Source organism: Haliotis rufescens, unplaced genomic scaffold, assembly GCF_023055435.1.
Source record: "Haliotis rufescens isolate VD_foot unplaced genomic scaffold, xgHalRufe1.0.p SCAF_48, whole genome shotgun sequence".
In the NCBI taxonomy this organism is placed as follows: Eukaryota; Metazoa; Mollusca; class Gastropoda; order Lepetellida; family Haliotidae; genus Haliotis; species Haliotis rufescens.
In genome coordinates, this window is record NW_025964201.1 from 516,453 (window position 1) to 543,094 (window position 26,642).

At 33.6% G+C, this 26,642-nt stretch overlaps 1 protein-coding gene across 1 annotated transcript in view; it reads left to right on the top strand.

Moving 5' to 3' along the window:
• Window positions 1-1,435: 1,435 nt before the first annotated feature.
• Window positions 1,436-26,642, top strand: part of LOC125372770 — an 82,900-nt gene continuing 57,693 nt past the window's right edge. The window contains exon 1 of the mRNA XM_048383399.1: window positions 1,436-1,495. Within this exon, the coding sequence (XP_048239356.1) occupies window positions 1,441-1,495 (55 nt within the window). The 5' untranslated portion in view covers window positions 1,436-1,440. The remainder of the gene's footprint in view (window positions 1,496-26,642) is intronic.

A 26,642-nucleotide genomic window follows, 5' to 3' on the forward strand; every position in this document is an offset into this window, starting at 1 on the left:
GTTACTCCGGATGTAGTCTAAGTATCAAGGATAAAAGATGGGTTACTCCGGACCTAGTCTAACTATCAAGGATAAAAGATGGGTTACTCCGGACCTAGTCTAACTATCAAGGATAAAAGATAGGTTACTCCGGACCTAGTCTAACTATCATGGATAAAAGATAGGTTACTCCGGACCTAGTCTAACTATCAAGGATAAAAGATAGATTACTCCGGACCTCGTCTAACTATCAAGGATAAAAGATGGGTTACTCCGGACCTAGTCTAACTATCAAGGATAAAAGATAGGTTACTCCGGACCTAGTCTAACTATCAAGGATAAAAGATGGGGTACTCCGGACCTAGTCTAACTATCAAGGATAAAAGATAGGTTACTCTGGACCTAGTCTAACTATCAAGGATAAAAGATAGGTTACTCCGGATGTAGTCTAAGTATCAAGGATAAAAGATGGGTTACTCCGGACCTAGTCTAACTATCAAGGATAAAAGATGGGTTACTCCGGACCTAGTCTAACTATCAAGGATAAAAGATAGGTTACTCCGGACCTAGTCTAACTATCAAGGATAAAAGATAGGTTACTCCGGACCTAGTCTAACAATCAAGGATAAAAGATAGATTACTCCGGACCTCGTCTAACTATCAAGGATAAAAGATGGGTTACTCCGGACCTAGTCTAACTATCAAGGATAAAAGATAGGTTACTCCGGACCTAGTCTAACTATCAAGGATAAAAGATGGGGTACTCCGGACCTAGTCTAACTATCAAGGATAAAAGATGGGATACTCCGGACCTAGTCTAACTATCAAGGATAAAAGATGGGTTACTCCGGACCTAGTCTAACTATGAAGGATAAAAGATAGGTTACTCCGGACCTAGTCTAACTATCAAGGATAAAAGATAGGTTACTCCGGACCTAGTCTAACTATCAAGGATAAAAGATAGGTTACTCCGGACCTAGTCTAACTATCAAGGATAAAAGGGAAAGTATATTGCCCAGTACCAGGAGAAAGCTTCACTCGCGAACACCTGGTGTCATCACTGATTTTCAGTGATCTGTACATATAATTTGTATCCCTCATTTTCCTTTTACGCCCAATATCAGGATGTAGTATCACGAGGGGTACATGTGGCTTTATGCGCCTTTTGAAGACCTAACGAGGGACGCATGAAACCTAATGAATATGTAAATGTTTTGTGGCTATGATTTATGTGTATCAGTTTCTCGACAGTACATCACGCCTGCTCTTTTGGAAATCGGCCTTTCGTGCCTGTAGTAGTAGTTTCACGAGCCTGTGTCCGGCCACAGGAGTCCGTATCTAAAAATAGACACCCTCATGCATATTCATGACCATCTCCACACGCGAGCCCGTCCTGTGGACGGCCGACAAGGAAAACACAATTGACAGGGAAATATTAACACAAATGATTCGCGTACAGCCATGGAGACGGTCAGCGTGTTTGGATTATTGGTGTTACTGGCGAATTCCTGTCTTTGTAAGTAGATGTCTACACTGTTGCCTCCTATAGAACTAACTCCTAGAATCCTTCAGATCGTACTATCATTATTCGCTGGGACAAGTGAAGATCAGGGTTAGGATAGATCTTCAGCAACCTATGCTCATTAAGAGGCGACTCACAAGATCGGGTGGTGAGGCTCGCATATTTAGTTGCCAATTGCGTAGATCGATTCTAATGATGTCAGTCCCTGGATTGTCTGGTTCAGACTCGATTATTTACAGACCGCCGCCTTATAGCTGAAATATTTCTGGGCGATGAACAACACACAAACAAACAAACTAAACATTATTTGTATGAGTAGTGCTGTTGAATATAATTTCAGAGTTCTTTGATTGTCTATATCCTACTTTGTCAATTCCGATGTTGACTGACTGATGAAATACATAAACTACACGTATGCTGTCTTTGAAATTGTTCTTGATGGTAATATATCAGTTTGTTTGGACAACCAACAAGGCATAAACTGTAGAAGAGGGTAGTATGATGAGTCAAATTATTAACGGTGCTGTATTAACCTCTGAAACTCAAATGTGAAGGATGAAGTGATACTATAGAAATGACTGCTTTACTCTAGTCCTTCAATACCATGAATCATTTGAAACATGTCACTTATCTTTATTGTAATTTACAGTTTAATTGATACATTGTTGACTTCATGTAAGTAATCACTGAGACATAACTGAAATAATTTTAAAGCAGTTTTAATTCTAATGTTAACTGACTCATTAAACAATCCGTATAAAACAACCTCCTTAAAAAGCAAATTCAGTTCGTGTAGTAATGTTAAATATATTGTTATGTGTTCACTATGTCACATTATTTAAATCCGGAATTAAATCGGAAAAAGTAACTTTGCTTCATGTGAGTGAGTGGGTGGGTGAGTGAGTGAGTGAGTGAGTGGGATTTACGCCCAGTTGGACAGTATTCCAGTTACATGAAGGCTGTCATCTTAATGTGGGAGGAGAGCCTGAAGTGATGCAGGTCTTAGGCGTGGCACCTTGTTGAAACCCACGTACACGAGTATGGTGCTAGCAAACCTAGGAACATAATTTGGGCGAACCCACAGTCATAGAGGTTTCTGACGTGCCAAGGGACCCAACTCTGCACAACCAATTGCAGCACCCTACACGACTGAGACACCCATGCCCCTGCTTCATATAAAGTGGTGTAAATGTTACGTTACTGAAAAGATACAAAATCATATTTTGACATTCTTCTGATCAATGGGAACACGGGTGGCCCAGTCGTCGGAGGCGCTGCGATTCGCTGTGCAGAGTTGCGTCCCTTGGACACGACAGAAACCTATGATTGTGGGTTCGAATCCTCGTTCGCCCCAATTATGTATCTAGGTTTGTCAGCACCAAACCCATGCTCGTTGGTTTCACCGAATTGGTAAACGTCTGAGACATGCATTACTTCGGGCTTTCCTCCCACATTAAGCTGACACCCCGTGATATATCTGGAATACTGTTAAAAGCGGCGTTAAACCCAACTCACTCACTCACTCTGATCAATGTTGTATCATAAAATGTCATTGACTAAAGCCAGGTGACAATATCGGGTAAGACCCAAATTACAGGCGGGGCAGCGGCGAACCACTGAATATACAAGATGATAGAACACAGCCTAGGGGTTGTTGTTGCAAATGACGACCTATGATTGTCCCAACTGAGCTTTGCCAGCTGGTTCTGGTCCTGTCGAAGCGACCAGAACTGGGATAAACAGTCCACAATTTCGCAAAACCCCACTTACTGCGGTAATGCTTTCGGTTAGCTCTAAAACACATGGCGATATATATGCGGAAAATGATTTAGTTTTTTTGGTTTTTTTTTTTTTTTTGGGGGGGGGGGGGGGGGGGACGACCCGTACTGAATATGATCTTTTGTATATTTCCATGTCCCATTCCAAATAAATAACGCACATTAAATTCTTCACTATAAATTGGAAACATCTTTAGTTATTATTATTATTTTATTAATTTTGTACTTGACAAATATTCACACGCCTTTTTGTGCGGAAATTCACATTTATGCACAAATGTCACAGTGTCTGTGCGATATTTCTTTTAAGAAATTATGTTATAATTAGATCAATAATTGAACATTTAGATTTTGTTTTGTTTGTAACTGTAAACAATTTTCCGTATTCTGTTGTTTGTGGCCCAATTTAACGTGCGGTCTCCTCCAATCCCACGATGTGAATAGAAATGCAAAACTTGTATCCTCATTAATTTATTTAATGTAACTGTGCTGAAGGGAATCCTTGTAATTCACACATGAGTAGATGTGAGAAACCATATTTATATAATTTCAAAACAATTATTTCACTTGCCTCTGCATTTAGACAAGCTCTTTCCACTTCTTTTAATTAGTTCGATGGGATATGGTTTGCCAGAAGATTGAGGCGAAAATTACACAAGATGAAAGTGTTTTATAATTCTTCTTTACAAAGTTACAGGGAAGTACACAGGCACATCGGACATAAAATATACATTACTCAGAATGAAACGCGGGGTGCTGTATATCAGACATGTTATATACATCATTATAAATGAAAGACGCGTGGGGAGTATGTATATCGGATATAAACTATACATCACTCAGAACGATAGATAACGATAGAGGGTTTGTATCGGATGTATTATATTATACATACATAGAATGCTGTAGATGCTGACCAATGTAAGCTTTGAAACATGCTAAGAAGTATCCAAGCTGGATATTGACGATTGTTTCAGAATGGCATTCTACCCACATATACAAGTTAGTGGTAACCTCAAATACCTCCTTAACTTAACCCTATCACATATACATGATGCAGGTAATGCAAGCTCAGAAGTTTGGTGTGCAAATTTATAATAAATGTATAACTAACAGATATAAGCGGTAAGACGGATATGACTCCTCATGCATGCATGCACCGGTAAACCAGACCTAACAGAAAGGAGTATAAAGTTACTCCATAGTGTTTTAGGAACCTGGCAGCTTCAATTTGAAATAAAGGAAAGATATATTGAAGCAAGTCGAAATAATATATTTATATATCTAGCCTAAAATCACGATGATCCATGGACAGTGCATTGTGTATGTCTATGTTGGGCATTGCTTAAAATATACCCACCGCTTCGCTTGTCATGTTAGGCGACAATCGATGGTTGGTTGTTTAACGCCGCACTGAGCAATATTCCAGCTATATGATGGCGGTCTGTAAATAATCGAGTCTGGACCAGACAACACGGACAATCCAGTGATAGACATCATGAGCATCGATCCATGCATTTGGGATACGATGACATGCATCAACCAAGTCAGTGAGCCAGACCACCCGATCCCGTTAGTTGCCTTTTACGAGAAGCATAGTCGCCTTTTAGGGCAAGCATGGATTGCTGAAAAGACCTATTCTACCCCGGGTCTTCACGGGCACCACAATCGATGGACCGGGTGGGCATGCTTGTATAGTGACTTCGTTAATTGTGTGTCATGCACCCCGATATAAATACATGTAAATAAACGATTGGTTTAAGTATGAACAACGTCCCACGCCGACATGTACGATGTCTCGCAATCAACCAAATAACGAACCTGACTACCCGAGGCTCGTTAGTCGCCTCTCATTATACGATTCTAAGCCGGACTCTCCATCCGATCATGGGAATATTACCTGCATGGTCAGCTTTGCTGTTACTGGTTCTTGCAGTAAAATGTTGGTCCACATGGGCAGAGAGCAAAATAGTGATTGATATTATAAGCAAACATCCAGCACGTCGGAGGACGTTGAACCTCCGATCCATGAAGTCACCTAGTAAGACAATTAAAATTAAGCATGTGTTGCTGGGGACCCCTTCTACACGAAATCAACTGCCTGACTGGTCTAGTGGATAGACGTCTGCAGAAGGAGTGAGTAAGTGGGTGAATATGTATTTACACTGCTTTTAGCAGCATTCCTGGAGTATCATGGCACGGGACACAAGAAATAGGGTTTACTCATTGAACACATGATGGGAATCGAACCCGGGCCTTCGACGTGACGAGCGAACGCTTTGACCAATAGGCTAACCAATCACACCCCTGACAGCTGAAGGTAAAATACACGGAATAAGATAGTACCCGTGCTTGGCGATTGGCATTACGTGGATAAACGTGGATAAACACAGTACATATTCTGTTTTACAAAAATCATGTAAGAATCCATGTATTACCTTCACCCTCACTGGGTAAATACAAGAATTTCTGAATTCTGACACTCCTTGTGTAACACACTTACTGGTATAATATTCCCTATAAAAGTACCAATCATGACCTCCCTCAATATTTGCTAAGTTTGTGGTCCTAATCACTTTCAAAAGCTAAAATTAATTATAAAAATTCAACAGTTAATAAATTTTAAAGGTGTTATGCCGCTTCTGCACGGTTTGATTACAGTAATACAAGGGTTAAATTCTAATCGATAATTAATAAAAATCAGCTACAAGTATTCCATTATTTGTACATGTGAAAGGGCTATCCCATTTCTGGTCAAAGGGACATGAGTGATAATATAGTAAAAGGTCTCTTATAAATAGCAGTATTGACCCATTACATTAAGATTCTGCTCATAAGTGCGAAATATTATTTACTATCATCAACCGACAAGAAATCTTAAGATTCCATTAAATATAGATTTTAAAGGCATTATCCCACTTCTGGTCAAGGTGATTTGAGTCATAATATAGTAGAAAATCTCTTAAAATTAGAAATACTGACCCATTACATTTAGACCTTTGTTAATAGGTTTGAAATGTCATTTACTATCATCAACAGAGAAGAAATCTTAAGATTCCATTAATTGTAGATTTTAAAGGCATTATCCCACTTCTGGTCAAGGTGATATGAGTCATAAAATAGTCAAAAATCTCTTAAAATTAGAAATATTGACCAATTACATTAAGATTCTGCTCAAAAGTGCGAAATATTATTTACTATCATCAACCGACAAGAAATCTTTAGATTCCATTAAATGTAGATTTTAAAGGCATTATCCCACTTCTGGTCAAGGTGATATGAGTCATAAAATAGTCAAAAATCTCTTAAAATTAGTATTATTGACCCATTACATTAAGATTCTGCCCTCAAGTGTGAAATATTATTTACTATCATCAAACAAGAAGAAATCTTAAGATTCCATTAATTGTAGATTTTAAAGGCATTATCCCACTTCTGTCAAGGTGATTCGAGTCATAATATAGTAGAAAATCTCTTAAAATTAGAAATATTGACCCATTACATTCAGATTCTGTCCACAAGTGTGAAATATTATTTACTATCATCAACCAAGAAGAAATCTTAAGATTCCATTAAATGTAGATTTTAAAGGCATTATCCCACTTCTGGTCAAGGTGATATGAGTCATAATATAGTAAAAAATCTCTTAAAATTAGAAATATTGTCCTATTACATTAAGATTCTGTCCACAAGTGTGAAATATTATTTACTATCATCAACCGAGAAGAAATCTTTAGATTCCATTAATTGTAGATTTTAAAGGCATTATCCCACTTCTGGTCAAGGTGATATGAGTCATAATATAGTCAAAAATCTCTTAAAATTAGAAATATTGACCCATTACATTTATACCTTTGTTCATAGGTTTGAAATGATATTTACTATCATCAACCAACAAGAAATCTTAAGATTCAATTAATTGTAGATTTTAAAGGCATTATCCCACTTCTGGTCAAGGTGATATGAGTCATAAAATAGTCAAAAATCTCTTAAAATTAGAAATATTGACCCATTACATAAAGATTCTGCTCACAAGTGTGAAATGTTATTTACTATCATCAACCGTCAAGAAATCTTAAGATTCCATTAATTAAATTGTAGATTTTAAAGGCATTATCCCACTTCTGGTCAAGGTGATATGAGTCATAAAATAGTCAAAAATCTCTTAAAATAAGAAATATTGTCCTATTACATTAAGATTCAGTCCACAAGTGTGAAATATTATTTACTATCATCAACCGAGAAGAAATCTTTAGATTCCATTAATTGTAGATTTTAAAGGCATTATCCCACTTCTGGTCAAGGTGATATGAGTCATAATATAGTCAAAAATCTCTTAAAATTAGAAATATTGACCCATTACATGAAGATACTGTCCACAAGTGTGAAATATTATTTACTATCATCAACCAAGAAGAAATCTTAAGATTCCATTAAATGTAGATTTTAAAGGCATTATCCCACTTCTGGTCAAGGTGATATGAGTCATAATATAGTCAAAAATCTCTTAAAATTAGAAATATTGACCCATTACATAAAGATTCTGCTCACAAGTGTGAAATGTTATTTACTATCATCAACCGTCAAGAAATCTTAAGATTCCATTAATTGTAGATTTTAAAGGCATTATCCCACTTCTTGTCAAGGTGATATGAGTCATAATATAGTCAAAAATCTCTTAAAATTAGTATTATTGACCCATTACATTAAGATTCTGTCCAAAATTGTGAAATATTATTTACTATCATCAATCAAGAAGAAATCTCAAGATTCCATTAATTGTAGATTTTAAACATGTTTAAGGCATTATCCCACTTCTGTCAAGGTGATATGAGTCATAATATAGTCAAAAATCTCTTAAAATTAGAAATATTGACCCATTACATTAAGATTCTGTCCACAAGTGTGAAATATTATTTACTATCATCAACCAAGAAGAAATCTTAAGATTCCATTAATTGTAGATTTTAAACATGTTAAAGGCATTATCCCACTTCTGTCAAGGTGATATGAGTCACAATTTAGTCAAAAATCTCTTAAAATTAGAAATATTGACCCATTACATTAAGATTCTGTCCACAAGTGTGAAATATTATTTACTATCATCAACCAAGAAGAAATCTTAAGATTCCATTAATTGTAGATTTTAAACATGTTAAAGACATTCTCCCACTTCTGTCAAGGTGATATGAGTCATAATATAGTCAAAAATCTCTTAAAATTAGAAATATTGACCCATTACATTAAGATTCTGTCCACAAGTGTGAAATATTATTTACTATCATCTACCGAGAAGAAATCTTTAGATTCCATTAATTGTAGATTTTAAAGGCATTATCCCACTTCTGGTCAAGGTGATATGAGTTATAATATAGTCAAAAATCTCTTAAAATCAGAAATATTGACCCATTACATAAAGATTCTGCTCACAAGTGTGAAATGTTATTTACTATCATCAACCGTCAAGAAATCTTAAGATTCCATTAATTGTAGATTTTAAAGGCATTATCCCACTTCTGGTCAAGGTGATATGAGTCATAATATAGTCAAAAATCTCTTAAAATTAGAAATATTGTCCTATTACATTAAGATTCAGTCCACAAGTGTGAAATATTATTTACTATCATCAATCAAGAAGAAATCTTAAGATTCCATTAACTGTAGATTTTAAACATGTTAAAGGCATTATCCCACTTCTGTCAAGGTGATATGAGTCATAATATAGTAAAAAATCTCTTAAAATTAGAAATATTGACCCATTACATTAAGATTCAGTCCACAAGTGTGAAATATTATTTACTATCATCAACCAAGAAGAAATCTTAAGATTCCATTAATTGTAGATTTTAAACATGTTAAAGGCATTATCCCACTTCTGTCAAGGTGATATGAGTCATAATATAGTCAAAAATCTCTTAAAATTAGAAATATTGACCCATTACATTAAGATTCAGTCCACAATTGTGAAATATTATTTACCATCATCAACCAAGAAGAAATCTTAAGATCCCATTAATTGTAGATTTTAAACATGTTAAAGGCATTATCCCACTTCTGTCAAGGTGACATGAGTCATAATATAGTCAAAAATCTCTTAAAATTAGAAATATTGACCCATTACATTAAGATTCAGTCCACAATTGTGAAATATTATTTACCATCATCAACCAAGAAGAAATCTTAAGATTCCATTAATTGTAGATTTTAAACATGTTAAAGGCATTATCCCACTTCTGTCAAGGTGATATGAGTCATAATATAGTCAAAAATCTCTTAAAATTAGAAATACGGACCCATTACATTTAGACCTTTGTTCATAGGTTTGAAATGTTATTTACTATCATCAACCGACAAGAAATCTTAAGATTCCATTAATTGTAGATTTTAAAGGCATTATCCCACTTCTGGTCAAGGTGATATGAGTCATAATATAGTCAAAAATCTCTTAAAATTAGAAATATTGACCCATTACATAAAGATTCTGCTCACAAGTGTGAAATGTTATTTACTATCATCAACCGTCAAGAAATCTTAAGATTCCATTAATTGTAGATTTTAAAGGCATTATCCCACTTCTGGTCAAGGTGATATGAGTCATAATATAGTCAAAAATCTCTTAAAATTAGAAATACGGACCCATTACATTTAGACCTTTGTTCATAGGTTTGAAATATTATTTACTATCATCAACCGACAAGAAATCTTAAGATTCCATTAATTGTAGATTTTAAAGGCATTATCCCACTTCTGGTCAAGATGATATGAGTCATAAAATACTAAAAAATCTCTTAAAATTAGAAATATTGACCCATTACATAAAGATTCTGCTCACAAGTGTGAAATGTTATTTACTATCATCAACCGTCAAGAAATCTTAAGATTCCATTAATTGTAGATTTTAAAGGCATTATCCCACTACTGGTCAAGGTGATATGAGTCATAATATAGTCAAAAATCTCTTAAAATTAGTATTATTGACCCATTACATTAAGATTCAGTCCACAATTGTGAAATATTATTTACTATCATCAATCAAGAAGAAATCTCAAGATTCCATTAATTGTAGATTTTAAACATGTTTAAGGCATTATCCCACTTCTGTCAAGGTGATATGAGTCATAATATAGTCAAAAATCTCTTAAAATTAGAAATACGGACCCATTACATTTAGACCTTTGTTCATAGGTTTGAAATATTATTTACTATCATCAACCGCCAAGAAATCTTAAGATTCCATTAATTGTAGATTTTAAAGGCATTATCCCACTTCTGGTCAAGATGATATGAGTCATAAAATACTAAAAAATCTCTTAAAATTAGAAATATTGACCCATTACATAAAGATTCTGCTCACAAGTGTGAAATGTTATTTACTATCATCAACCGTCAAGAAATCTTAAGATTCCATTAATTGTAGATTTTAAACATGTTAAAGGCATTATCCCACTTCTGTCAAGGTGATATGAGTCATAATATAGTCAAAAATCTCTTAAAATTAGAAATATTGACCCATTACATTAAGATTCTGTCCACAATTGTGAAATATTATTTACTATCATCAATCAAGAAGAAATCTCAAGATTCCATTAATTGTAGATTTTAAACATGTTTAAGGCATTATCCCACTTCTTGTCAAGGTGATATGAGTCATAATATAGTCAAAAATCTCTTAAAATTAGAAATATTGACCCATTACATTAAGATTCTGTCAACAAGTGTGAAATATTATTTACTATCATCAACCAAGAAGAAATCTTTAGATTCCATTAATTGTAGATTTTAAACATGTTAAAGGCATTATCCCACTTCTGTCAAGGTGATATGAGTCATAATATAGTCAAAAATCTCTTAAAATTAGAAATATTGACCCATTACATTAAGATTCTGTCCACAAGTGTGAAATATTATTTACTATCATCAACCAAGAAGAAATCTTAAGATTCCATTAATTGTAGATTTTAAACATGTTAAAGGCATTATCCCACTTCTGTCAAGGTGATATGAGTCATAATATAGTCAAAAATCTCTTAAAATTAGAAATATTGACCCATTACATTAAGATTCAGTCCACAAGTGTGAAATATTATTTACTATCATCAACCAAGAAGAAATCTTAAGATTCCATTAATTGTAGATTTTAAACATGTTAAAGGCATTCTCCCACTTCTGTCAAGGTGATATGAGTCATAATATAGTCAAAAATCTCTTAAAATTAGAAATATTGACCCATTACATTAAGATTCAGTCCACAAGTGTGAAATATTATTTACTATCATCAACCAAGAAGAAATCTTAAGATTCCATTAATTGTAGATTTTAAACATGTTAAAGGCATTATCCCACTTCTGTCAAGGTGATATGAGTCATAATATAGTCAAAAATCTCTTAAAATTAGAAATATTGACCCATTACATTAAGATTCTGTCCACAATTGTGAAATATTATTTACTATCATCAACCAAGAAGAAATCTTAAGATTCCATTAATTGTAGATTTTAAACATGTTAAAGGCATTATCCCATTTCTGTTAAGGTGATATGAGTCATAATATAGTCAAAAATCTCTTAAAATTAGTATTATTGACCCATTACATTAAGATTCTGTCCACATTTGTGAAATATTATTTACTATCATCAACCGACAAGAAATCTTTAGATTCCATTAATTGTAGATTTTAAAGGCATTATCCCACTTCTGGTCAAGGTGATATGAGTCATAAAATAGTCAAAAATCTCTTAAAATTAGAAACAATGACCCATTACATTAAGATTCAGTCCACAAGTGTGAAATATTATTTACTATCATCAACCGAGAAGAAATCTTAAGATTCCATTAATTGTAGATTTTAAAGGCATTATCCCACTTCTGGTCAAGGTGATATGAGTCATAATATAGTCAAAAATCTCTTAAAATTAGAAATACGGACCCATTACATTTAGACCTTTGTTCATAGGTTTGAAATGTTATTTACTATCATCAACTGACAAGAAATCTTAAGATTCCATTAATTGTAGATTTTAAAGGCATTATCCCACTTCTGGTCAAGGTGATATGAGTCATAAAATAGTCAAAAATCTCTTGAAATTAGAAATATTGTCCTATTACATTAAGATTCAGTCCACAATTGTGAAATATTATTTACTATCATCAACCGAGAAGAAATCTTAAGATTCCATTAATTGTAGATTTTAAAGGCATTATCCCACTTCTGGTCAAGGTGATATGAGTCATAATATAGTCAAAAATCTCTTAAAATTAGAAATACGGACCCATTACATAAAGATTCTGCTCACAAGTGTGAAATGTTATTTACTATCATCAACCGTCAAGAAATCTTAAGATTCCATTAATTGTAGATTTTAAAGGCATTATCCCACTTCTGGTCAAGGTGATATGAGTCATAAAATAGTCAAAAATCTCTTAAAATTAGAAATATTGTCCTATTACATTAAGATTCAGTCCACAATTGTGAAATATTATTTACTATCATCAACCGAGAAGAAATTTTTAGATTCCAATAATTGTAGATTTTAAAGGCATTATCCCACTTCTGGTCAAGGTGATATGAGTCATAATATAGTCAAAAATCTCTTAAAATTAGAAATATTGACCCATTACATAAAGATTCTGCTCACAAGTGTGAAATGTTATTTACTATCATCAACCGTCAAGATATCTTAAGATTCCATAAATTAAATTGTAGATTTTAAAGGCATTATCCCACTTCTGGTCAAGGTGATATGAGTCATAAAATAGTCAAAAATCTCTTAAAATTAGAAATATTGTCCTATTACATTAAGATTCAGTCCACAATTGTGAAATATTATTTACTATCATCTACCGAGAAGAAATCTTTAGATTCCATTAATTGTAGATTTTAAAGGCATTATCCCACTTCTGGTCAAGGTGATATGAGTCATAATATAGTCAAAAATCTCTTAAAATTAGAAATATTGACCCATTACATAAAGATTCTGCTCACAAGTGTGAAATGTTATTTACTATCATCAACCGTCAAGAAATCTTAAGATTCCATTAATTGTAGATTTTAAACATGTTAAAGGCATTATCCCACTTCTGTCAAGGTGATATGAGTCATAATATAGTCAAAAATCTCTTAAAATTAGTATTATTGACCCATTACATTAAGATTCTGTCCACAATTGTGAAATATTATTTACTATCATCAACCAAGTAGAAATCTTAAGATTCCATTAATTGTAGATTTTAAACATGTTAAAGGCATTATCCCACTTCTGTCAAGGTGATATGAGTCATAATATAGTCAAAAATCTCTTAAAATTAGAAATATTGACCCATTACATTAAGATTCTGTCCACAAGTGTGAAATATTATTTACTATCATCAACCAAGAAGAAATCTTAAGATTCCATTAATTGTAGATTTTAAACATGTTAAAGGCATTCTCCCACTTCTGTCAAGGTGATATGAGTCATAATATTGTCAAAAATCTCTTAAAATTAGAAATATTGACCCATTACATTAAGATTCAGTCCACAATTGTGAAATATTATTTACTATCATCAACCAAGAAGAAATCTTAAGATTCCATTAATTGTAGATTTTAAACATGTTAAAGGCATTCTCCCACTTCTGTCAAGGTGATATGAGTCATAATATAGTCAAAAATCTTTTAAAATTAGAAATATTGACCCATTACATTAAGATTCTGCTCCTAAGTGCAAAATATTATTTACTATCATCAACCGACAAGAAATCTTAAGATTCCATTAATTGTAGATTTTAAAGGCATTATCCCACTTCTGGTCAAGGTGATATGAGTCATAATATAGTCAAAAATCTCTTAAAATTAGAAATATTGACCCATTACATAAAGATTCTGCTCACAAGTGTGAAATGTTATTTACTATCATCAACCGTCAAGAAATCTTAAGATTCCATTAATTGTAGATTTTAAACATGTTAAAGGCATTATCCCACTTCTGTCAAGGTGATATGAGTCATAATATAGTCAAAAATCTCTTAAAATTAGTATTATTGACCCATTACATTAAGATTCTGTCCACAATTGTGAAATATTATTTACTATCATCAACCAAGAAGAAATCTTAAGATTCCATTAATTGTAGATTTTAAACATGTTAAAGGCATTATCCCACTTCTGTCAAGGTGATATGAGTCATAATATAGTCAAAAATCTTTAAAAATTAGAAATATTGACCCATTACATTAAGATTCTGTCCACAAGTGTGAAATATTATTTACTATCATCAACCAAGAAGAAATCTTAAGATTCCATTAATTGTAGATTTTAAACATGTTAAAGGCATTCTCCCACTTCTGTCAAGGTGATATGAGTCATAATATTGTGAAAAATCTCTTAAAATTAGAAATATTGACCCATTACATTAAGATTCAGTCCACAATTGTGAAATATTATTTACTATCATCAACCAAGAAGAAATCTTAAGATTCCATTAATTGTAGATTTTAAACATGTTAAAGGCATTATCCCACTTCTGTCAAGGTGATATGAGTCATAATATAGTCAAAAATCTTTCAAAATTAGAAATATTGACCCATTACATTAAGATTCTGCTCCTAAGTGCAAAATATTATTTACTATCATCAACCGACAAGAAATCTTTGGATTCCATTAATTGTAGATTTTAAAGGCATTATCCCACTTCTGGTCAAGGTGATATGAGTCATAAAATAGTCAAAAATCTTTTAAAATTAGAAATATTGACCCATTGCATTCACATTCTGCTAACAAGTGTGAAATATTATTTACTTTCTGCAGCCAACAAGAAATCTTAAGATTCCATTAATTGTAGATTTTAAAGGCATTATCCCACTTCTGGTCAAGGTGATATGAGTCATAATATAGTCAAAAATCTCTTAAAATTAGAAATATTGACCCATTACATAAAGATTCTGCTCACAAGTGTGAAATGTTATTTACTATCATCAACCGTCAAGAAATCTTAAGATTCCATTAATTGTAGATTTTAAACATGTTAAAGGCATTATCCCACTTCTGTCAAGGTGATATGAGTCATAATATAGTCAAAAATCTCTTAAAATTAGTATTATTGACCCATTACATTAAGATTCTGTCCACAATTGTGAAATATTATTTACTATCATCAACCAAGAAGAAATCTTAAGATTCCATTAATTGTAGATTTTAAACATGTTAAAGGCATTATCCCACTTCTTTCAAGGTGATATGAGTCATAATATAGTCAAAAATCTTTAAAAATTAGAAATATTGACCCATTACATTAAGATTCTGTCCACAAGTGTGAAATATTATTTACTATCATCAACCAAGAAGAAATCTTAAGATTCCATTAATTGTAGATTTTAAACATGTTAAAGGCATTATCCCACTTCTGTCAAGGTGATATGAGTCATAATATTGTCAAAAATCTCTTAAAATTAGAAATATTGACCCATTACATTAAGATTCAGTCCACAATTGTGAAATATTATTTACTATCATCAACCAAGAAGAAATCTTAAGATTCCATTAATTGTAGATTTTAAACATGTTAAAGGCATTATCCCACTTCTGTCAAGGTGATATGAGTCATAATATAGTCAAAAATCTTTCAAAATTAGAAATATTGACCCATTACATTAAGATTCTGCTCCTAAGTGCAAAATATTATTTACTATCATCAACCGTCAAGAAATCTTTGGATTCCATTAATTGTAGATTTTAAAGGCATTATCCCACTTCTGGTCAAGGTGATATGAGTCATAAAATAGTCAAAAATCTTTTAAAATTAGAAATATTGACCCATTGCATTCACATTCTGCTCACAAGTGTGAAATATTATTTACTTTCTGCAGCCAACAAGAAATCTTAAGATTCCATTAATTGTAGATTTTAAACATGTTAAAGGCATTATCCCACTTCTGTCAAGGTGATATGAGTCATAAAATAGTCAAAAATCTCTTAAAATTAGAAATATTGTCCTATTACATTAAGATTCAGTCCACAATTGTGAAATATTATTTACTATCATCAACCGAGAAGAAATCTTTAGATTCCATTAATTGTAGATTTTAAAGGCATTATCCCACTTCTGGTCAAGGTGATATGAGTCATAATATAGTCAAAAATCTCTTAAAATTAGAAATATTGACCCATTACATAAAGATTCTGCTCACAAGTGTGAAATGTTATTTACTATCATCAACCGTCAAGAAATCTTAAGATTCCATTAATTAAATTGTAGATTTTAAAGGCATTATCCCACTTCTGTCAAGGTGATATGAGTCATAAAATAGTCAAAAATCTCTTAAAATTAGAAATATTGTCCTATTACATTAAGATTCAGTCCACAATTGTGAAATATTATTTACTATCATCTACCGAGAAGAAATCTTTAGATTCCATTAATTGTAGATTTTAAAGGCATTATCCCACTTCTGGTCAAGGTGATATGAGTCATAATATAGTCAAAAATCTCTTAAAATTAGAAATATTGACCCATTACATTAAGATTCTGCTCACAAGTGTGAAATGTTATTTACTATCATCAACCGTCAAGAAATCTTAAGATTCCATTAATTGTAGATTTTAAACATGTTAAAGGCATTATCCCACTTCTGTCAAGGTGATATGAGTCATAATATAGTCAAAAATCTCTTAAAATTAGTATTATTGACCCATTACATTAAGATTCTGTCCACATTTGTGAAATATTATTTACTATCATCAACCAAGAAGAAATCTTAAGATTCCATTAATTGTAGATTTTAAACATGTTAAAGGCATTATCCCACTTCTGTCAAGGTGATATGAGTCATAATATTGTCAAAAATCTCTTAAAATTAGAAATATTGACCCATTACATTAAGATTCAGTCCACAAGTGTGAAATATTATTTACTATCATCAACCGTCAAGAAATCTTAAGATTCCATTAATTGTAGATTTTAAACATGTTAAAGGCATTATCCCACTTCTGTCAAGGTGATATGAGTCATAATATAGTCAAAAATCTTTAAAATTAGAAATATTGACCCATTACTTAAGATTCTGCTCCTAAGTGCAAAATATTATTTACTATCATCAACCGACAAGAAATCTTTAGATTCCATTAATTGTAGATTTTAAAGGCATTATCCCACTTCTGGTCAAGGTGATATGAGTCATAAAATAGTCAAAAATCTTTTAAAATTAGAAATATTGACCCATTGCATTCACATTCTGCTCACAAGTGTGAAATATTATTTACTTTCTGCAGCCAACAAGAAATCTTAAGATTCCATTAATTGTAGATTTTAAAGGCATTATCCCATTTCTGGTCAAGGTGATGCGAGTCATAATATATTTAAAAAATCTCTTAAAATTAGAAATATTGACCAATTGCATTCCGATTCTGCTCACAAGAATTTACTATCAGTAGTCTTGAAGAAATCTTAAGATTCCATTAATTGTAGATTTTAAAGGCATTATTCCATTTATGGTCGAGGCAATATGAGTCTTAATATAGTCAAAAATCTTGTAAAATTAACAGTATTAACCCATTGCATTCACATTCTGCTCACAAGTGCGAAATGTTATTTATTATCATCAGCGGAGAACAAATCTTAAGATTCCATTAACTGTAGATTTTAAAGGTGTTATTCTATTTATGGTTGAGCGAGTAAGTGACTATGGTTTTATGCTGCTTTTAGCAATATTCCAGCAATATCACTGGGGGACACCAGAAATGGGCTTCACTCATTGTACCCATTTTGGGAATCAACCCAGGTCTTCCGCGTCACGAGCCAATGCTTTAACCACTAGGCTACCCGACCGTCCCCACATATGGTTGAGGTGATATGAGTGATAAATAGAGGTTATGACGCGAGTGTGTTTTGGGATGGTAAATATCCTGTATTAGGAATAAACATTGTATTTAGCGAGCCTTGGCTTGTTAAATACATAGTAATTGATATTTCTCCTCATTCCCGATGGTTAATTCTGACTTGATCGCCGAATGACAAGGGAGATGCCATGTTTGTCTATAAACAGTGAAAGTAGTCCCAACTTGACCTTTGATATTTGCATCTCTATCCGCATATGACCCCAATGGATATCGTTTTTATCCATTGGCTTTATTCTGCTGAGAAACCTACCCATTATATGATAATACAGCATAAAATCTCATAAAATTAGAAATATTGACCCATTACATTCAGATTCTGTCCACAAGTTTGAAATGTTATTTACTATCATCAGGTGAAAGAAAATCTTAAGATTCAATTAACTGTAGATTTTACAGGTGGTCTCCCTTTTTCTGGTCGAGGCCATATAAGTAATAATATATACTGAACAACAAAAGTTCCTGTGACATTAAATAAGATTTAATGCAAAGTTATGTTTTTTACCAAATCTGAAACAATTTCGGTTTGCAACAGATAAAAGACTCCTGTAAATGTTCAAATGGTTTAATTTGTCATACTAAATGTTTCTGAATCAGCTCCAAGTCATATGGTCTATGGCGAATGTGGTAGATACCCGTTATATATTTGTTCATATTTACCTTTACTCAGATACTGGCTCAAAATAACAGAGATGTCGCGGGAACGAATCCCAAGAAAATGCTACGAAATGCTTGTCCATCGTGATAGTGTTGGTAACGTAACCTGGGCATCAAACATTAAGCATTTACTCTTCTCTCATGGATTTGGATATGTTTGGCTAAATCAAAGCGTTGGAGACAAAATGTATTTTCTTAGCTCTTTTAAGCAGGTAGCAATTGATATGTTTACTCAAAACTGGAGGTCGTCACTAGATAACAGTACACGCTACGACGTCTATAAAACCTTTAAATATTGTCTAACACCAGAGGTTTACCTGCACACTATAACAGAGAGAAAAATTAGAGACACATTTATTAAACTCAGGCTAGGGTTAAATGATTTGATGTGCAACAGGGGTCGCTTCTCCTCTATTCCTAAGGATATGCGTTTTTGTCCATTCTGCGAAAACCACATTGAAAACGAATTACACTTTTTGTTTATATGTCCAATTTACGACAACCTAAGATTGAAATATATGCCTGATATCACTAAGAACCACTATTCCATGAACAAGATATTATCTTTTAATGGTCTCCCTAGTAAAAAATTAACTAAGATATTACAACACATCTATCAAAGTCTACGAGTGCGTAGTAAATTACATAGTAAATCCGATATGTCCAGAAATAATTAGTTGTTTTGAAACTTTCGCATCTAGATCAGGAGTATCTACATTTCATCTTTGTCTGTTTGTTTCTACTAGAAATGCATATACATTTAAATTGTCAAATTGACATGACATGATGAGTATATTACTGATAGATCCTTTTGTATTGAACGTCGTGCTATGGCTGAAAGCCTTTAACGTAAAACTTCATATTTCCATTCCATTCCTTTTGTATTTCATACTACTACTGCTGCCACTGTGGTTATTACCACTGTTATTACAATACCTCTATTACATGTCAAGCATCATATTAGTCATCCAATAATTATATAATGCGCTGTACAGCTGTAAATGATATTGTTTATCTGTATGTGTATATGGGCCAATGGCCTTTCATACAATAAAGATTGATTGATTGACTTCATAAAATGCGTGATTTCATAAAAAAACCATGAACATGCCAAAATGTCAATTTACAAATCAATAGTGTGTGTGTCCACCTCTGGCTGCAATGCAAGCAACACGTCTTTGTCTCATGGAATAGACCAGGCGCCATACAAAGTCCTGTGGGATATCTGTCCATATCTGCTGGAGCATGTTTGAAGTTCCTGCTGTGTCTGTGGAACACGTGGTTGACGTCGAAGGCGCCGATCCATCTCATCCCATATGTGCTTGATTGGTGAGAGATCAGGGGAGCGAGCCGGCCAGGGGATGACAATAACGTTGGTTTGTTGAAGAGAATACTGAACAAGTCGAACAATATGAGACCGGGCATTGTCATGTTGAAAGGTAATGCCTGGGCCATGACGACGACAAAACGGTAGAACAACAGGGCCAGTGATCTCGTCGCGGTAGCGCTGCCGATTGAGATTTCCCTCTACCACTATCAAACAGGTCCTCTGTCTTGCTGTCCCACCCTATACCATAATGCTGCCGCCCCCGAACCAATCTTCTTCCATAACACAACGATTGAAGTAACATTCACCTCGACGTAGGTACACACGAATCCGTCCATCGCTTTGGCTGAGGTGAAAACGAGACTCGTCAGTGAATAGAACTTGTCCCCACTGCATGGCCGTCCAGCGTAGACGCTGTCTACACCAGTGTAGACATGCTTGACGGTGGTTTCCTGTCAAAATGGGACGTCTGGCGGGTCTTCTGGCGACAATCCCTGCACATCTGAGGTGGTGACGTACGGTTTGTGAAGATATTTGTCAAAGGCCAGGGATGCTTCTTGCAGTCACTGTTGCTGGCTGGAATCGATTTCGTAGGTGTATTGTTCGAATCAAGTTGTCTTGTCGATTATTGGTTACGCATGGCCTGCCACTCCGAGGATGGTCTCGGACTGCATTCGTCTGTTGCCAATGTTGCCATAAACACCAAATTGCTCACAGGCGCTCATTTTCGGACAAGCGTGGCATTTCGTAATGTGGAATAATTGTTGCTTTTCTTAGTAGTTGTTGTCAGCACGATGCTAAACAATGCACATGGAATCCAGTTAACGCACATGTTTTTACATGGTGCACAAAGTATAAGTAAGAATTAGTCTTCAGGCGAATCATATGTCCTGTGATGAAAATATGAGGGCTATATTGAATTTTACTTATCGCGTACATGACGACACTTTCAAAGACATGTTAGGAGGGGTTACTTTGATCAGAAACATTATTCTTCAAGGTCAAATTGTTGGTTCTCAAACTCGCTCCAAGAGAGCATTGCTACCTTTTATTGGTGAATTCTCACACAATTTATTTGGTGCCGCCCTGACAGCGACGTGAACATAATACAACAACATATCAATATCTTATCAAACAGAATGAGAGCTGAAGAAGCAGCTTTTAATGTGTCACAGGATTACATGGGTTCGTACATATCTAAGGCTAATGACAGAATGGATGGTTTGAAGCAAGGTATAATTCAAATAACTCCAGTAAAGTAAAATTATTTTTTTCTGCTACAACATTAACAATATGAGCTAATGACCTTGCTTAAATTTACACTGAGGTTCTCACACCCTTCATAGAGATAGTTCCTCCTTGGAATTCAAGTATCAACAATCTCCTGAGCAGTAAGAGATCTGAACAGACAACTAGTCAGTAGTAATTAGGGAATCATCTTGTGACATGTTTATGGCTAGTGTGTCAGGTCAGTGCTAGCAGTAGCTCGCCTGTATTCAATTGTTTGAGCCCTCAACAGACCAATGAACCCTTCAGTATAAACTATCAATTTCCACTTTCCCCAGTTTGGCTTTTATTTAGCAAGTCTAGAAATAGACAAATACACATATCCATGGAAGGTGGTAATACATCAATCTATACAGATGTTCACAGGTCATAATCAACCTAGGAAATTTTATACATTTTCTTGGCTGATGATAGTTAATCACATTTCAAACTTGTGAGTAGAACCTGAGTGCTGTGGGTCAATATTTCTAATTTTAAGAGATTTTTTGCTATTTTATTACTCATATCCCCTCGACCAGAAATGGGATAACACCTATAAAATCTACAGTTAACGGAATCTGAAGATTTTCTTTTGGCTGCGGATAGTAAATCCAATTTCTAGCTTGTGAGCAGATTCTGAATGCTATGGGCAGGGTATGAAACTCCCAAAAATTTCAGCCAGACCACAGGACTGGCTAGCTGAAATACTTGCCAGCCCTGACCAAAACCTGCCTGCCCACTATAATCATATGTTTCTCAGGATAAGCTAACAGGGTTTCTTTTTGGTTACATTTTATCATTCATCTTTACATGTGAATTAATGCTTACCATCGGGAAATATTTAGAATATTGTCACATATGAAATATAACCCGACCGTCGGGCAGGGGGATTTGAAAATCTGGCAGCCCGAGTTGAAATCAACCCGTCTCGGACGGTCGGGCAGGCAGGTATTTCGAACACTGCTATGGGTTAATATTTCTAAGTTTAAGAGATTTTTTACTTTATCATTACTCATTTCCCCTCAGCCAGAAATGGGATAAAGTCTATAAACTCGACAAATAATGGAATCTTAAGATTTCTTCTTGGCTGATGATAGTAAAAAACATTTCTAGCCCGTGAGCAAAGTCTGAATACTTTGAGTCAAGATTTCTAATTTTAAGAGATTTTCTTCTATATTAATACTCATATCACCTTGACCAGAAAGGGGATAACACCTATAAAATCTACACTTAATGTAATCTTAAGATTACTTCTTGGCTGATGATAGTAAATCACATCTCAAACCTGTGAGCAAAGCCTGAAGGCTATGAGTCAAGATTTCTAATTTTAAGAGATTTTTTTACTAAAATTTATATTATCATTCATATAACCTTGACCGGAAAGGGGATAAAACCTACAAACTCGACAAATAATAGAATCTTAAGATTTTCTTTTGGCTGATGATAGTAAATCATATTTCAAACTTGTGAGCAGAATTTGAGTGCTTTGGGTCAATATTTCTAATTTTAAGAGATTTTTGATTATATCCTTATTCATCTTGCCTTGACCAGAAATGGGATAACACCTTTAAACTCTACAATTAAGGTAATCTTAAGATTTTCTTTTGGCTACTGATGGTAAATCACATTTCTAAGTTGTGAGCAGAATCTGAATGCTATTGACCAATATTTTTAATTTTAAAAGATTTTTTGCTATTTTATTACTCATATCCCCTAGACCAGAAATGAGATAACACCTATAAAATCTACAGTTAACGGAATCTGAAGATTTCTTATGACTAGTAAATAACATTTGAAACTTGTGAGCAGGATCTGAATGCAATGGGTCAATATTTCTAATTCTAAGAGATTTTCTACCATATTATTATTCATATAACCTTGACCAGAAATAGGATAACACCTTTAAAATCTACAATTAATGAAATCTTAAGATTTCTTCTTGGCTGATGACAGTAAATAACATTTCAAACCTGTGAGCAAAGCCTCATCACTTTGAGTCAAGATTTCTAATTTTAAGAGATTTTTTTACTATATTATTATTCATAGAACCTTGACCAGAAATGGGATAACGCCTTTAAAATTTACAATTAATGGAATCATAAGATTTTCTCTTGGCTGCTGATAGCAAAGCTTATTTCTAGCTTGTGAGCAGAATCTGAATGCAATGGGTCAAAATTTCTAATTTTTAAGTGAGTTGGGTTTAACACCGCTTTTAACATTATTCCAGTTATATCACCGTGTGTCAGCTTAATGTGGGAGGAAAGCCCGAAGTGATGGTGCTGACAAACCTAGAAGCATTATTGGAGTGAACCCGGATTTGAACCAACCATCATAGGTTGCTGGCGGATCCAAGGGACGCAACTCTGCACAGTGAATCGCGGTGCCTTAGACGACACGGCCACCTGTGCCCCCTCTAATTTTAAGAGACTTTTTACTATATCATCACTCATCTGCCCTTGACCAGAAATGGGATAACACCTTTAAAATCTACAATTAATGAAATCTTAAGATTTCTTCTAGGCTGATGATAGTAAATAACATTTCAAACCTGTGAGCAAAGCCTGAACACTTTGAGTCAGGTTTTTTAATTTTAAGAGATTTTTGTACTATATTATTATTCATATAACCTTGGCCAGAAAAGGGATAACACCTTTAAAATCTACAATTAATGAAATCTAAAGATTTCTTTTTGGCTGATGACAGTAAATAACATTTCAAACCTGTGAGCAAATCCTGAACACTTTGAGTCAAGATTTCTAATTTTAAAAGATTTTTTTTACTATATTATTATTCATATAACCTTGACCAGAAATGGGATAACACCTTTAAAATCTACAATTAATGAAATCTTAAGATTTCTTCTTGGCTGATGACAGTAAATAACATTTCAAACCTGTGAGCAAAGCCTGAACACTTTGAGTCAAGATTTCTAATTTTAAAAGATTTTTTTTACTATATTATTATTCATATAACCTTGGCCAGAAATGGGATAACACCTTTAAAATCTACAATTAATGAAATCTTAAGATTTCTTCTTGGCTGATGATAGTAAATAACATTTCAAACCTGTGAGCAAATCCTGAACACTTTGAGTCAAGATTTCTAATTTTAAGAGATTTTTTTTACTGTATTATTATTCATATAACCTTGGCCAGAAAAGGGATAACACCTTTAAAATCTACAATTAATGAAATCTTAAGATTTCTTCTTGGCTGATGATAGTAAATAACATTTCAAATTTGTGAGGAGAATCTGAATGCTATGGGTCAATATTGCTAATGTTAAGAGATTAATGACTATATTTTACTGGTGGATCACATCCCCTCAACCAGAAGTGGCATAAATGTTATGCTTTCAAGACAATAAGCTTTGCATATGAAACTACATAGTTTTAAAAAAAGCTTCGTCCCCTTCACAGCTGTAATAGGCTAACTGATCATCATGGAGGGACTGACTGCACAATGAATGACATTGTCCTAGGTCTGTACCTGCCTTGATAGAAACCACGGAAAAAGGTAAAAAGTAAAGGCATAATGACTTACCTACACATTCTCGTCTTTTAAAGAAATATTATCTTAGAAACTTCAGCCACTTGGCCTTCTACAGCAAGGACCAGACGACCATTTTGATCAAGTTGTAAAGGGAGGATAACTCTTACTGTTGCTTTGTCTTGCAAATATTAATGTCAATGATGACAGAGCATGAGATAACAAGTTCAGTTCTCCATTAGTAATGGGTTTATTAAATATATGTTATCTGTCTTAAGTTGGTAATTTTGAAACCTTTCTAAATATTTCAATCATATTAAATAATATCATTTAGATTCCATATGGTCTCCCCAGAAATATGAGGACATTTTGCTGGCAAAACGGTTATGAAAGCTTCAACGTTTTTATGTCAGTAAGCTGCCAGGAATGGTTCAATGAGTTTCCCAGTTATTTTAATGCTGACCAGGAAGGAGATTTTGTCATACCGGGTATTACATATGTATTTTTTCCTTTAAAACAATGAGAAAAAGGATAGGGTGGTGGGTGAATCAAAGGAACATTAAAGAAATCTTTTTTTAACAAGAGAAATCTTTTTTCAACAATTTCTACTCTAATATTTCTATATGTAATTAGTTTCTTTTATTTTTTAAGTTAGACTTCTAAGATGAAGCACAAACTTTCTCACATCCTGCATCTCCTATAGATGGAAGCAGTTTCATGTACCTCCACCATTAATATAAGAAAATAGTTGCTTTTATCATCATGTACACAATAATCAAATGGAGTGATTTTGAATAATTGTTACCACTAAAATCTAACATGATAATGATAGTAATATTTACAAAAAATGACTTTGGGACTTGAGAATACAAACAAAAATACACACATCAGTTGCCAGAGGGCTGTGAGGTGATGGGGCTTAGAAATCCCTTGACTAGTACAAATTTAACTGTACCCCTTTCAACTCTGACATATTGAGTATTCATTGTTTGATGTTTAATGACACACTTAGTTATATTCAAAATAATTAATATTATTATATTGATGTACATATCCTCCCACATATATTTTGTGAACATCATGGCCTATTGTACAATGTCATGAGTATTTATTCCTAGACATTTACCTGCTGTTTTACTGTGTATGAGAAGAAATATGTCAAACTCTCATAACTCTTGAAAAATAGCATAACACAAACATCCTAGGAACTTGAATTATTACGCTTGTATCCCCACCAATGAGTGGCATAACAACTTTAAAATACATAAATTAGAGAATAATTTTATTTTCATTTGGCTTTTGCTATTTTGTAGGAAACACTGTGTTCAGAAGTGGCCAAGATAGCTATTTAACAGAAAATTTACTCTGTTATTAAACATGTCACCACCTCACAAAGGTTATGATATGATAGACAATTAAATAATACATTTAGGAGTGATATCATGGTTAGAAATTAAACATGGTAATGGGCAGTAATTACAGATAATAAGCAACACGACCATTTTCATAGGAATTGCATTTTGTCATGAGCGATATGCATAAAAAGAAGAAATTGTATTCCGCTTTAGTTCCGCATTACCACTTTTATACGCTGTTCTGCTTAGCTGCAAATGCCGGACATCGAGTCAGTAGCATTGCCATTGGCGCACTTTGCAGAACGGAGTAAAAATACAAAACACAAGAAGTGCAGATGATTTTGCTCTTATTAAATGTTTGTCAATTAAACACATAGTTGCATGCCACAGATATAATTCTC